We start from the raw sequence: 14,591 nt of genomic DNA, 5'->3' as shown, positions 1-14,591 counted from the left end.
ACCTCACTCACAGGTTATTATCCTTTTTCCTCCTCTCATCAACTATTTCACGAGCGAGTATCAGTTAAATAAACCTGCATTAATTGATTTTTTTGGCCACTTGGGGGCAGCGCAAAAAGATGCAAGGAAATGGTTACATATTTACGCACCCAGCAGACACAGAGCAACATTAGCATTCATTCGGAGTCGTGATTCCAGGCAACCGATGAATTCAAGTTGAATATTTACTCTGTTTTTGCTCTATTTTGTTCTCCACCAACTCCTGAGGTAAATATGTGGCTCATAGTGACTAAATGCTTCACAATGTTCATTAGCTAGTTGGTGAGTTTTACCCCTTTTCCACCAAATTAGCTTTGGTTTTTGAACTGGTCCTATTCAGGGTTCCTGGAACCTTGGTGCTACAGCGAACTGGCCCACAATTCCACCAGTTTTGAGCAGAACCATTGTAATCAAGAATGCATCATCAACAAAGGGGTTGTGCACAATGCACAATGGCAGTAAACAAATGTCGGATCTCATTGATTACCTCTGAGCTTTAGTTCTGTTATCACAATTTTTTTTTTTTTTTTCCAAAAAAGACAAGCATGGACCAACTACTGTATTAACGTTAAGAGAACATAGAAGACTAATATGTGTACGCACTTCAGCCCAGGAAAACCCTGATATTTTTTGGTTCCAGCTAGAAACCAACTTTGGGGGTTCTGAACCAATTTATTTTTGGTTGAAATATTCTGAACAGTTCAAAATTAGGTGTGGTAACGAGAACAGAACCTATTCCATGTTGTTGGAAATGGGTTATTTGTGTGCTGTTTGTGCTGGGAAGGTAGCATGCAATAGGTTTATCTGAGCTTTTTCACTGAAGGGTGGATGAGAGCAGAAAGAGTCAAACAAAACATTAAATTTATGGGCCAGAAAACCAAAACAGTGAGCTGACACTAAAACACTCTGTAAATCTCAGAGGAACTGCAGAGTCATAATTGCAGAGCGACAATTCTCTGTGGGGATTGTTGTTGTAAGCAACACCTTTCACATTACACATAGGGCTGGGTAATATATCGATACTCTACTATATCAATGTTGTGATATGAGAATAGATATTGTATGATTTTGGACATCATAATGTCCTAAGTGTTGTCTTTTCCTGGTTTTAAAGGCTGTATTAAAATAAAATGATGCAATTTTTTGAGCTTACCAGACTGTTGTAGCTGTTGTTTTAGTTGCCCTTTACCACTTAGTCATTATATCCACATTACTGATGATTATAAATTTATTGTAAATATTGTAAATATTTTGTGACATTACCAAAAAATAATGTCTCACTGTAGACTCTCCTATCCCATGTGGGGTGGTGCTCAAGCTCGGGTCCTCTACCAGAGGCCTGGCAGTTTGAGTCATTGTCCCTGGCAGGGCGTACGTGTTGATGGCTCCGACTTTGTTCTTTCTGTTCAGTAGACTTTCAGGACCTGCCTTACTCTGTGTAGGTATAGGCTGTGGCTGACTTCCTTGTGGCCTCCTCATGGCTCCCATTTGCCTGCGGGTCCCCATGGTATTTATTGCTGTCCTGAACATCTGCAATGCTGCCTTCTGATAGTTCAGCCCCCTCGGTTCTGATCATCTTCCCTCTCTTTGACACCATCCGACCACACTTATCTAGTCTGAATGACGTTCTGATGTCATTGCTGTAGATCGTGATGATGTGGGATCAGTGAGTCAATGTCTTACTCATTCCTGGCATACAGCTTGATGTCATCCATGTAGAGGAGGTGACTGATGGTTGCTCCACTTCGGAACCAGTATCTGTAGCCACGCTTTGTAATAATCTGGCTGAGGGGGACCAGGCCTATGCAGAACAGTAGCGGGGACAGTGCATCATCTTGGTATATGCCACACTTGATGGTAACTTGTGCAGTTGGCTTTGAGTTGGCCTCCAGAGTCGTTTCAACAGCCGCATTGAGTTCTTGGTGAAGGCTCTTAGTATCCTGTTGATGTTGTACATTTCTAAGCATTCCAGTATCCATGTGTGTGGCACTGAGTCATAGGCTTTCTTGTGGTCAATCCAGGCCGTGCACAGGTTGGTCTGCCAGGTCTTGCAGTCTTGGATGACAGCTCTATTGACCAGCCTCTGGTGCTTAGCTCCCCTGGTATTACTGCCTGGGAGTTGCTCGTATATTGGGCCATGGGCCTATTCATCTTAGCCGTTATGATGCCTGACAGGAGCTTCCATGTTGTACAGAGGCAGGTTATTGGCTGGTAGTTAGATGGGACCGTGCCCTTCTGGGGAGCCTTCATGATCAGGACTGTCCTTCCTTGTGTCAACCACTTTAAATGGGTCCCATCCATCAACAGCTGGTTCATTTGTGCTGCCAGGCATTCATGGAGTGCTTTTTGTTTCTTTGGATTATATCAGGGCCCGGTACTGTCCAGCTCTTCATACCTTGTCACTCTTTCTTGGATGTCTACCTCTCCGTCTATGTATTCATTCTGTCTCTTCTGGTTTGATGAATACTAGCATCCAAGTATGCTCATACCCTATCAGCAAATCAGTTTTTTCCATCTCGAGATGTGCAATAATAATAAGAATAGCTGCAGCATACACAGATAAAAGGATGAAAGGCAGTTATATAAATGTCTGTGTTTGGAAAAAGAGCACTGAAGGGCCAGTTCCCCTCAGTCTTTAGTCTAGACGAGCGGGGAGGTTGTTTCCTCAGAGATCTAAGACCCTCAGGGGCTGGCTGTTGGAGAACCTGAGCTATGATTTGGAACCTGGCGATGTCGTAATCAATTAAAATTTTAAAGTTGATTCCAAACCTCAGAGACAACCAGGGCAGAGATAATAAAACAGGAGTAGTATGATTGTGTCTTTTAGCTTCAGTTAGGAGCCTACCAGCAATATTTCCTACACCTGCAGCTAAAATGGTGAAGGCAGGAACAGAGCGAGATGAAAGAGTGACTCACCTTCTCTATGTCGCTGTAAGATAAGAGCAGTTTTATCACAACCGCATTTCTGGACAGTTGAACCTGTCTCTTCACCTGCAAATATGTCAAGTTGGAAAAAAACATAAGCTACACATTTAAAGTGTATTTTAGAGAGGTGGGAGGGAAGCCATCTGTGTTAAGCTGTTACAAAATGCAAATGGGTGTATTTTTCTATGAAGTACATTTATGTGAGTACTCTGAAGAGAAGGCAACATATGGAAGTGGAGCCATGTCACCGAGAGTTGCTGTTTCTGTTGAAAAAATATATATATACTTTGTATGCTTTTAATGCTGCTCTGTTTTCAAAGGAGGCTTTTGCAATATTAAAGCATTATATATATATATATATATATATATATATATATATATATATATATAAACTTCTTTTTAGTGTCAGTCGAGGATTCTTCATATTCAGGTTTAGAATATGCATTAAGACAGCCAGATGAAAATGTGCTTAATGATAATTACACACCTTCACTCACTTTAGGTTCAGCCCTTTAATGAGGCTCCAGGAGTGTGGTTTGGAGTGAGTTATGGTGGCAGATACCTATTGTAAGTCCTTCCACCTTGCATGTCGGAGATGTTTCTTTCCTTCCACTCAGTAATGCGGACTTACCACTTACTGTTGCCTTTAATTTACTCCTTCTAGATGTCCCACTCACAGATGACTAGATTTTAATCCAACTTCTTTGCAGGCTTGATTATTTTTGAGGGAACTAATAGTGTTTAGAAGACCAAATAGACCATTTTAGCTTGCACTTATTTATAACTTGTAAACACTTTTTTTTTCAATCTTGTGACCTAGGGGAAGAGCACACAGCCTGAAAAGTGTTGCACAGATGACAGAACCTCAGTGAAATACACATGTAGTATGTGCTGTGGAGCATGAGGGCCTAAATGATAGAGAAGGTCATGTCGAGTGCTTACCAGCCCTTTACTGTGTACACAGTCATGGAGCTGTGACACTAAGCGGGCTTAGGGCTGGGTGATGTGGTTGAAATCAATATAACAATTTTAAAAAGAGCATTTTTCAGCTATATCAATGTACATGCAATTGATCTGTCTTCCAATTTTATGCATTACATCTCACAAAGGTCTTCAGGTATTCCTTTTTTTCAGTTTATAGTTAAATTTGCTCAGAATCACACCTGTTCATGTCATCACATTACAATTCCACTGAAGGTAGATATCAATGCAATTGATTTTACACTTATTGTGATCTTCGCTAAGAGTGTTCATGGCTAAACTTGAGCAATCTACTTGGTATGTGTTGTTGGGGATTAGCCTTGGGCGGTATCTGCTTTTTTCATACTGTAGCCTCATGACATTTCACCAGGGTTTACGGTAAAAACAAAAAGAGAGAAAACAGATAGAACTTATTGTAGCATAAGTTTTAATCGCCTAGCCTACTATGATGTGTTTCTAATATGCAAATAGTCTTCGTAGACCAGTCTTGCAGGGTTTAAATACTCATGGCCCACAGAATAATGAATAGATAAGAAATAAGCGCCCTTCTTGCTGGAGGACCCGATGACACTTCAATCAGGACAGACAGAAGAATAAAATAGAGATAATATTTAATACAGAATATGAGTGTACAGAGTAATAGATGATTTATGCTGATTAAGATTTAACAGAAGTCTTTGGTGCTTGGACACCAAGGGACATATGAGCGGCAGCAAAATAAATCCCCCCATGGAGTCCAGACACTGGTGGTAGTGGTGGCTGCTGACTCTGAGGCTGCTGACTGATAAGGCTGATGAATCTGTTAAGAGGTGGAGTGTGCGACTGCAGCAAGAAAGAATTATAGCAGGGAAAGAACCATATTTAAATTAGAGAGCAGTAAGATGATAGGCTGACAGAGAAGGTGTGTCGTTGTGCTATTGGTTGATTGTAAATCAGCTGAAGAATAGCTGATGACTCAAATGACCCACCCAGACAGAGATAGTGAGTGAGCATATGTGCAAGGAGTGAATGGCAAGGTCAGAAAGAAACTTCGAGCCTGAGCATAAAACGTTTTGTCGTCCTGACTGAACTTTCGCTAGAGCTTCATTTGTTGCAGTGGCAGATACAGACACATCAGTGAGCTGAACGGAGGTGATACGTTGAATAAAATCAAACTGTTTTGTGGTTGAAAGAAGTCATATCACGATACAGTTAACCTATATTTGTCAGTTTTCCCGGAGAGGCTTTTTTTTTACTTGCCTTGTAACGTTATCCCCACTACTTGCAGGCGCCATCTTTATCAGCTCAGCTGCTGTTCCAGTAGAGACTGACCTCTGGTGGTGTGTGCTGTGCACTGCATCAGCTCAATACAGCATCTCTCTATCAGTTTAATAGAAAGAAGAGTGTCTGAAACTTTGATGGTATTGACAATGATACCTTCAGGACTTCTAAATATCTTGGTGTACTGTAATACATTTATACTGCCCAAGCCTGAGAGGACATTAAAAGAAGCTTGAAGATCGACAGTCTTGAGCTGCTCTGCAGGAAATGCATTTGGAAAAAAATGGTGAATGTGACTGTGGCAGCATGCAGGAGATTTTCTGCACTATTGTCAAACTCTGCCTTGAACGTGAAAAGTTTCTAAAATACTTGATCTCTTTTAGCTGACAGCTTCTTTGATATCAAGTTGTAGAAACACCGGTGTGTCTTGAAATTTTCATGTGGATGATGAGACCTGTTTTTTTTTCCCTTACAGACTGAAGTCTACATTAAGGTCTTCTCCTCCCTCTGAGTTGGTGTCAGACTGAATATACAATGAATATTCTGACTGCACCACAGCGTTTGATGTTGTGGCTTCTCATTATTTTGGATGTAAAATGACACAATGACTGAGGATCAGTTGCAAACTGTCTGCTGTAATTGGAGGGTATTTACAGACAGTGAAATCTGCGGAACAAAGAACTACAGACTTGTTTTTAAATGGTTGTCTGGTGTCAAGGTCAAACAGGGTTCTTCATCTGATTAAAACAATGTTCGCATGTCAGTTTTAGTTTGTAGTTAAATACCTGTGGCTTCAACAGTAGCTGCCTAAAGTGTCTCTCCCTCCATGTAGGAGTTTGTTGCTCTGTATCTCTGTGAGAGTTCAGTCAGGATACAAGTACTCTCTAAATTATTGAGGCAAAACACAGAAGTGAACTTAATTTGGCTTGCTGAGAAGTATGGCAACATGCAAAGCCAATTGTCCCACGTTATGCCTGACTTCACAGTGTTTTTAACTCTTGTCCAGTGCTGCACATTTTGAGTCAATGTCCCGCATTTTGATTGGCTCCAGTTTTCGAAAGTCAAACCACTGCGGGACAGACGATCTTCTAAAATCTGGCTTTTATCCAGTGGCTGTGAAGAAAGCAGGGAACGCTTTCATCACGGTCGTGTGTTTGATGTCAATCAAAGAGCGCACACATGGGTCAAGAGCAGGTGAAACTGTCACCTTAGTATACGCTACACCCAACGGGGGAAAACTGCGAGACACCACAAAGTTACAGGATATGCAAATTTAGGTAGAATATGATACAATATGATGATATGATCAGGGAAGGGACATAGTACATGTGAGGCAGAATAGAATTATATTTTCTTATTTTAAGTTATATATTGTATTGAAAAAAAAAAAATCTATGCACACATTGGAATCCAGTCCCACAAAAGCATACTCTTTGTCTCACATTTGGTCTGTTGGGATCTGGTCACCCTAAGCCTCAGAGCAATACAAACAATATGACTCTTTACATGAACACTTAAATTAATGATTTTTTCCCCCAAACATACCTGGTCTTTAGAGACTCAGTAAATATAATTTAAAACAATGGAAAAAAAATACTTGTAAACTTAAGTACTATCAATGACAATGGGCCTTTCTCTGTTGCAAAATATTTTTTCTGTTTATAGACATATTGCAGCGCAGTTACCAGAAAAAAATGTTGGCATTGTACACTTCTGCAAACTACAAATACTTTACATTTGCACATTATTATGTAGTGGATGCGTTGAAAGTTTGCATTTCAACAATGATATGGTTGACCTGCAGTAAGGCTGAGGCACAAAAACCGTTAACAGAACCGGTAACAGAAAAGATCATGTTTTGGCTTATAATACCTGGTATTGGTGGCACAATCCCTGCTGTAGGAGCAGTCTCTGTAAAAAATAACCACTTTTGTGCTACTGTCACAGCAGGAAATGGCTAAAAAGCTGCTGAAAACACAACTCGCTAAATCACAGCCCATTTTGTTGTTCGCTGGTCTCAAACTGTGATTTCCAGCTTGACAGGTAACTCGTCTAGGTGACATGCCATCAGCCAGCCCCTCTATCTCCAGGTGACAAAGACAACTTAAATCCTACATCTCCTTGAAAATGTTGATACGATATGTACAAAACATGCTGACGCAACATATTCATGGTTTGCAGAAACGTACCATGCAAACAATTTCTTCTGGTAAATCGGCTGGATGTTGTGCACATATTGTGCAAAACATGGGCAGCATTACCTGTTTATCACCTGCTACTGAGCAACACACTTTCAGATCTCTAAAATCATAAAAAATATAACAACACACAAGTTTCACACAAGAAAATCATTAAAACCATATAGTTTGAGGAGTAGCAGAGGTGGCTCTAATTGATAAAAATGAATTAATAAGCACATCCCTAAAGACTCTGAAGACCTGAGGTATACATTAAAGAATTAACTGCTCTTTGAAAACTCACTCTAGTTGTCCATTTGACAGCATCTGTTACACAGTAAAGATCTCTGAACCGAGATCTTACCCTTTTATTGATTTTCACTAAAATTGTTACAACGGCCAAATGCTTCCCTCTTTGCTCCCAGTGCACGACAAAGTTTAGAGTGTAGAGAGGCAGGTGAAAAAAATCAGGCCTACGGCAGTTTTATCAAAAGTCTACATCTGTACCACAGTGACTTGCATGAAAGAGAGCTATCTCTAAAAATGATAATGATTTGTGTTTGAAATTCAAAACATTTTCCTCTCCACAGACAGGAGTGGGTGAATAAATATAATTTGATAAAATCTTTGTACATAGTGGGGCCGTTTCATCACAGTGAACTATCTTTTATGGGATCAAATTCAATAATTTAACATGTGCTGCTGTGCCTCTTAAAAGTAAGTTCATGTTTATCCTGGAGGTGTATTGTTCTCTTTCAGTGACTTCTTTGTTAAGTGTCTAACTTTGGTCTCCAGCGGTTTAGTGTATTCGGTGTGCACATGGTCCATGCGCATATCTTTCCTCCTGCCTCTCCTCCTCCTGTGACTGTGCGAGCAGACAGCTATAACTCAGTTGCTTCGCTGTCGAAGCACACTTAGTGCTGCACTCCACACACGCCTGGAGTGCTGCTGGGAAGCTGTGGGAATACTTCACCTGTCTACACACATACGCACACACATACACACTGGTTTTTGCCTCAGGTATTTGGCTGTGCTTTACTTGAGTTAGCACCAAGGTTAGTTGATTGAATGCGTACTCAAGAGGAAACCGCTCTCCAAACAGCAAGGTTACAGTAAGTCACATGACCTTGTCGATGAAAAGCAAATCATGTGACGTATTTCGTGATTAATTTGAACCCATTACAGAAAGGTTGTACAAGCTTGTTTGTCAATCATCTCTATGTGCAACAGACAACACACCAAACAGACTATGTTGCCAAGGTTACCCTGTCCAAACAACAGCAACCTGCCCTAACTGCTGCTATAGGGACTTACCGCTGAGGAAACAGTCTCTGTAGGCTTAATTAATCACCACTAGCAGCAGTGCAATGAATGGGCCTTCAGGCATACTTGCCAGGATTGAAAGACTTTCAGAACTGTTATCCTGTCCTTAGTCTAATCACAGTGTTGTCTTATCAAGAGCTGAGACACTTGCCCTCTGCTTCACAGCAGTGAAACTTTTAACGACTGTGCGTTGAATGTGAGGGGTTGAAGTTATTCTGCCTCAGGCTCGAACCGTTCGCTGTGCACTGTTCTCTCAACTTGGATGTTGCCTGACTTTTTGACTTGTTAATGTTTCACTGGGTACTTTTTTAAAATACAGCTATGTCATTGTGGTATGTAAAAGACATAACTGTGTGTGTAGCTTACAATGCGGTAGACACGTGGTACCACATTTGGTGTTAAAAGACTTTGGTCACTCAGGTAGCTCTTAATTAGCATCATTACTTAGCCGCAGCTGAAGCTGTCATTATTAAATGCATACATTATCATAGGAAATAAGGCAGTGTGCTTTGGCAAAATCTCCCATTGAATACATTAGTAACATTTTACACAGTAACTCACCATTTAGCGCTAACAGTTAAAGAGCCTTTTAGAGCCAACACGGGGTCAACCATGAACTGGTAATGATTTGCTGTAGTGCTTACCAAGGGCCAAAGTAATGCCGTAAAGTCGGCCTGCATTAAATCCTTTCAGCTAGATTGATAACTACAAAGCCCAGTTCAGACCAAACACTCTGCAACTTTGCTGGTCAAATCGCCAGCAGCTGGTTTTAGAACGTAAAGCCAGTCACCCGTTTCAACAGCCAATCAGCTTGTTGTGAAGTCCGCTGGTTGAGTCAGAATAACCGTAGATGGTGTGTTCACTCGCTGCGGCAGGTGCTCCTTCCCTGCCGAGCCCACTGTTCCCATCTTCATGTGTGCCGATATAGGACGGTGGGTCACTGCTGCTGCTCGCTGCTCGCTGTATGTGCTTATGTTCCCCCCACATGCCTATTCTCATTGACTGTTCAATTGGCGCTGCTTACTTATATTGTTGTATGCAACTGTAGCCAGTATCTCACTATCACTGTCCTCATTCATATTTTAACAAGCTACAAATTATATTCAGCCACAAAATAAGCCTGAAAAGCTGCAAACAGAGCGGAGGTACGGAGAGTTGTTGCATAGAGATGATACACCGTCTCGTCTAGTAGCATTGATGTGAACCATCAGGTTTTTAGAAAGTTGCAGAATGGCGCATTGCAAGTTGTTGCATGTTTCAACTCGTCTCGTCACGAATCTTTGGTCTGAACTGTGCTTTACACTTACCAGTGTTTGCTTTTTGCCAAGACTTAGATGGTTAGCAGATTTAGATTTACTGGCAGGTCAGCGCCAAGCTAGCAGTTTCCCCTCATTTCCAGTCTTTGTGCTAAGCTAAGCTAACCAGCTCAGTACAGATTAGGGAGATCCATCTCATCCAACTCTGCAAATGAAAGCAAAAGCCCAGCTAGCCAACATACAAAATGCATCATAATATATATGCATTGTATAATTTGGGCCATTTTGGGCTTGACTTCATCCGTCGGTAGACAGAATATCAGATCCTTACTGGTTCATGTTCAGCCCCTGTTGGCATGCCACAAGGAATGCAAATAAACCTCATTTCAACTCTGGCTTTTTTGCTTTTTACCAAATGTCTCAAGGCTATTAAAATCTTCATTTTGTACTTGTGTAAAGGTTAGTGAGTCCAGCATGTCCTCCTTAAAACCACATGTGTAAGAGAGGTACTGCAAGTTCTAATTTTACAGGATACAAACTGTACCTACTGGTGCAATAGTTTTGTTCACCTTCCTGAGACATTTACTGGGAGCTGAAGCCTTTTCAGAGGCAGTTCTTTTTGTTTTGGTTCATAATGTAATCCCTTCACACCTGCCTCCATATTGTTGTCTTAGTTCTAGCGTGGCTGACTGTTTGTCACTTGTATGTTAAAGCAATCTGCTCATGAATATTAACCTTCGCCAATCTGCTTAAAACACATGCATTGTGCACACACAGACACACACTCTCACACACACACACACACGCTTAACCTTGTCTTTTGCTCGCAGTGTCACCGAGGACTGAAAGCCTTTTCTTTTTTCCCTGAGTCTTTGAGGCTTCTTGGTTTATGTTCATTCCTCACTATTTCATTTAATGTCTGAGATTTTAAAAAAGGATTTCAGTTTTCATTTATTCGCCTTTATTGTGTTCTGAAACTTGAGGGACATATTAATTTATAGCTTCAACAGAAACTGCAGAAAACACAGTTATGACAAATAGTATTAATTAAAAGGAGACACCATTCTTATCACTCTTCTCCTGGCTTGCATTTCATTTTACTTTGAACAAGAAAACAAAACTGTTCATTATGTCAGTCTGCAGTAACCTGAAATACTGAAGCTTTATAATGAAATTTGTTCCCCTTTTTTTTTTTTTTTTTTTTTTTTTTGTAAAGCCTCAATATGCTGCAGGGGACTGCTGCCTTCTCTTTTAATGAAATTATTAACAGATGATACCAGCACCATTTTTTTATTAGATTTCATTTCCTGCTAATTTGAACATATAATTAACAATATGCAATTATTATCCATGACATGGAATTCCGCTGTACTCAGACCTTGTCAATTAAATACATTATTATGAAGTCAATCATTTCCTGTTTTTGTTTTTTTCTTCTTAGAAACCCCCTGTTTGCAATATGATTGAGTACAGATATGTAAAAGGCCCACTACCTCTCCTACACAGGACTGGAAACATGCATTTTGTTTATTTTTTGATCATTTTGTGTCTCTTTGTCATTGTTCTGTCCCATTTTGTGGTGCTTTCTTTTTTTTTGTGTGTCTTTGTGTGTCTTTGAGGTAATTTTGTGTTTTTTTAGGTAATTTTGTGTCTTTATAGGTTGTTTTGTTTCCCTTTTGTAGTCATTTTCCATCTCTTTTTGGTTGTTTTGCCCCATTTTGTAATATTTTCTTTTTTTATACATTATTATGAATGCCCACTACCTCTCCTACACAGGACTGGAAACATGCATTTTGTTTTTTTATGGTCATTTTGTGTCTTTTTGTCATTGTTCTGTCCCATTTTGTGGTGTTTTCTTTTTTTGTGTGTGTCTTTGTGTGTCTTTGAGGTAATTTTGTGGTTTTTTTAGGTAATTTTGTGTCTTTATAGGTTGTTTTGTTTCCCTTTTGTAGTCATTTTGCATCTCTTTTTGGTTGTTTTGCCCCATTTTGTAGTATTTTCTTTTTTTGCTTGTCTTTGAGGTAATTTTGTGGGTTCCGGAGGTAATTTTGTGTCTTTATAGGTTGTTTTGTTTCCCTTTTGTAGTCATTTTCCATCTCTTTTTGGTTGTTTTGCCCCATTTTGTAATATTTTCTTTTTTTATACATTATTATGAATGCCCACTACCTCTCCTACACAGGACTGGAAACATGCATTTTGTTTTTTTATGGTCATTTTGTGTCTTTTTGTCATTGTTCTGTCCCATTTTGTGATGTTTTCTTTTTTTTGTGTGTGTCTTTGAGGTAGTTTTGTGGGTTTTTTAGGTAATTTTGTGTCTTTACAGGTTGTTTTGTTTCCCTTTTGTAGTCATTTTGCATCTCTTTTTGGTTATTTTGCCCCATTTTGTAGCATTTTCTTTTTTTGTGTGTCTGAGGTAATTTTGTGTCTTTATAGGTTGTTTTGTTTCTTTTTGTAGTCATTTTGTATCTCTTTTTGGTTGTTTTGCCCCATTTTGTAGTATTTTCTTTTTTTGCGTGTGTCTTTGAGGTAATTTTGTGGGTTTTTTAGGTAATTTTGTGTCTTGTTAGGTTGTTTCGTTTCTCTTTGTAGTCATTTTGTGTCTCTTTTTGGTCTTCTTGTGTTAATTTGTGTTTGTTTTTCCCCTTTCGTAGCTATTTTGCCTCTCTTTGCAGTTCCGTTGCATCTCTAATTGTTGTGTTTTTGCTTCCCTTCCTGGTCAGTACGTATTAACTTAAGTGACATTTTGCATGTGCCCAGTGCCCAGGTAATCCATCCATGGTACTGTGACAACCCATTATACAGTTTACAGTCTTTGTCACTAATCTCAGTTCACATGAAATAATATCCCAGATTTTTCTCAACTTCACTGGGCTGCCACCAGCCTCTCACCCACACCCCCACATTATCCACAGATCATAGATATTACTGTGCCATGCAATAACACGAAAGCACTGCAATATTCAGACCTGACTGTGGCATGCTGCTGAATCCCTGCATAATGTTCCATCATGGACAAGAACTGAATAAAATGTCTTTGTCAAATAGAAAACCTGGGAAAGATTTTGCACTGTTAACACAATCACTGAAATTTCACAGCTACAGGCTGCAATCATGCAAGTGCAGTTGGAAAACTTTTATTGTGTATGCTTCAAGATGATATCACTTTACTTTTATCTCCTTTATATACTGTATTTTTTTGGCATTTAAACCACTCGCCTTTGGGTAAAGCTCCCTGACTGTTAAGCACACTCAGAAGTTTGCTCTGAAGTGCATTAAAACCTCTTGGAAGCAGGACAGAATTTTTAACAGATGCCGCTGGTGTTTTATGGAGTCTGGACATGAACCGAGTCCATCAACAAGGACCACAAGCAGTAATATACTGTTTGTCACACTAAGTGTGTGTTTGTTAGATGTCTCTCAGCTCTCAGTGTTGTCGCTGCTGCTCAGCTATAGAATGAGTCAGGACTGCACTCATTTTGAACCCTTCAGTTTTCAGCCTTTTAAACACTAAGTTGCTCTACAGTCGTCTGCAGTATAAGAACACTCGCAGAGAAAAGTTTGCTTATTCCAAAGATGCTCACACATTAGCACTTGATTAAATATTAAAGGAAGCTTGTGTGCCGTGCACTAGCAATACCTTTAGGGAAATTTGTTTTACTTTCTCCCCTCTGCGTAGGTCAAAGAGCAAGGTCAGCTACAGAACATCCCACCAGCTGCTAGTAGGGACTGACTCTCTTGTTTCAAGGACACCAGAGCGTCTCATCATGCAAACAGTATAAACTCACTGTGTTTCTGTTGAAGGGCAGCCAATCAGTCTCTGGAAATAACAGGCCACCCTTCACCTGCTAACATAGTACATTACAGCACAAGGGAAAGCAGCATTTATCACAGTGATTATATTAGCGCAATCATTTCTCCACATCCATTAAATGTCACCTTACGCGCAACCTCAGCAGTGGCTTTAGAAGCTTTGGCCAAGACAAATATTCATGCTATTTGTCTTCCTATGCCTCCTAGAGACTCCAGGGAGGGGAGAGGATGGTCAGGCGGACACATCATTCTCTGACTCGTCGCTGTTCGCTCACTGGGGTCAGGAGCTCGGCCCGGACAACCGGCGGATGGCATTGAAGATGTTCCAGTACTATGGATATAACGGCTACCTCAGTGATCGTCTCTCTTTAGACAGACCAATACCAGACCTCAGGCCTGATGGGTAAGACTGCAGGTAGAACAGTGCCCAAACACTGTCATTTTTATGTGGTACCACTCTACACTATGTGCTAGCTGTTGATATAGATCTATAAAGTATCCTGTGTTTGAGTGAACTGTTTATTTCACTGCTGTTTTCTGATGCATCTGAATTACAAATTGAGTTATGTGTCCAAATTCTTTGTGCTGCAAAAGTGGCAGTTCAATTGTGTGCAGCAGATTTTTCTTCTCACTTGCAACTCTTGGTGATTTCACTTGCAAATAAATAGTTAGGGTGCTACTGTATATGTATATGACAGTGTCAAAACACTGTGGTATTAAGTAACACATTGGTCTGTCCCCGGCTGGAGCTGTCTCCAAAAATGTCCCTGTTTTCAACTGCAAGGCTGCCAACTCACATCCATTTTCTCACACAGAGAAA

General features: G+C 40.2%; 1 protein-coding gene across 1 annotated transcript in view; it reads left to right on the top strand.

The window, feature by feature from the left end:
* The window catches only part of galnt18b (UDP-N-acetyl-alpha-D-galactosamine:polypeptide N-acetylgalactosaminyltransferase 18b), a 132,101-nt gene that overhangs the window by 39,254 nt on the left and 78,256 nt on the right, over positions 1–14,591 (top strand). Inside the window, exon 2 of the mRNA XM_033630598.2 lies at positions 13,979–14,174. Coding sequence (XP_033486489.1) covers positions 13,979–14,174 — 196 coding nt within the window. The remainder of the gene's footprint in view (positions 1–13,978; positions 14,175–14,591) is intronic.

This window comes from Epinephelus lanceolatus, chromosome 2 (genome assembly GCF_041903045.1).
Source record: "Epinephelus lanceolatus isolate andai-2023 chromosome 2, ASM4190304v1, whole genome shotgun sequence".
Taxonomy (NCBI): Eukaryota; Metazoa; Chordata; class Actinopteri; order Perciformes; family Serranidae; genus Epinephelus; species Epinephelus lanceolatus.
This window is presented reverse-complemented; position numbering and strand designations above follow the sequence as displayed.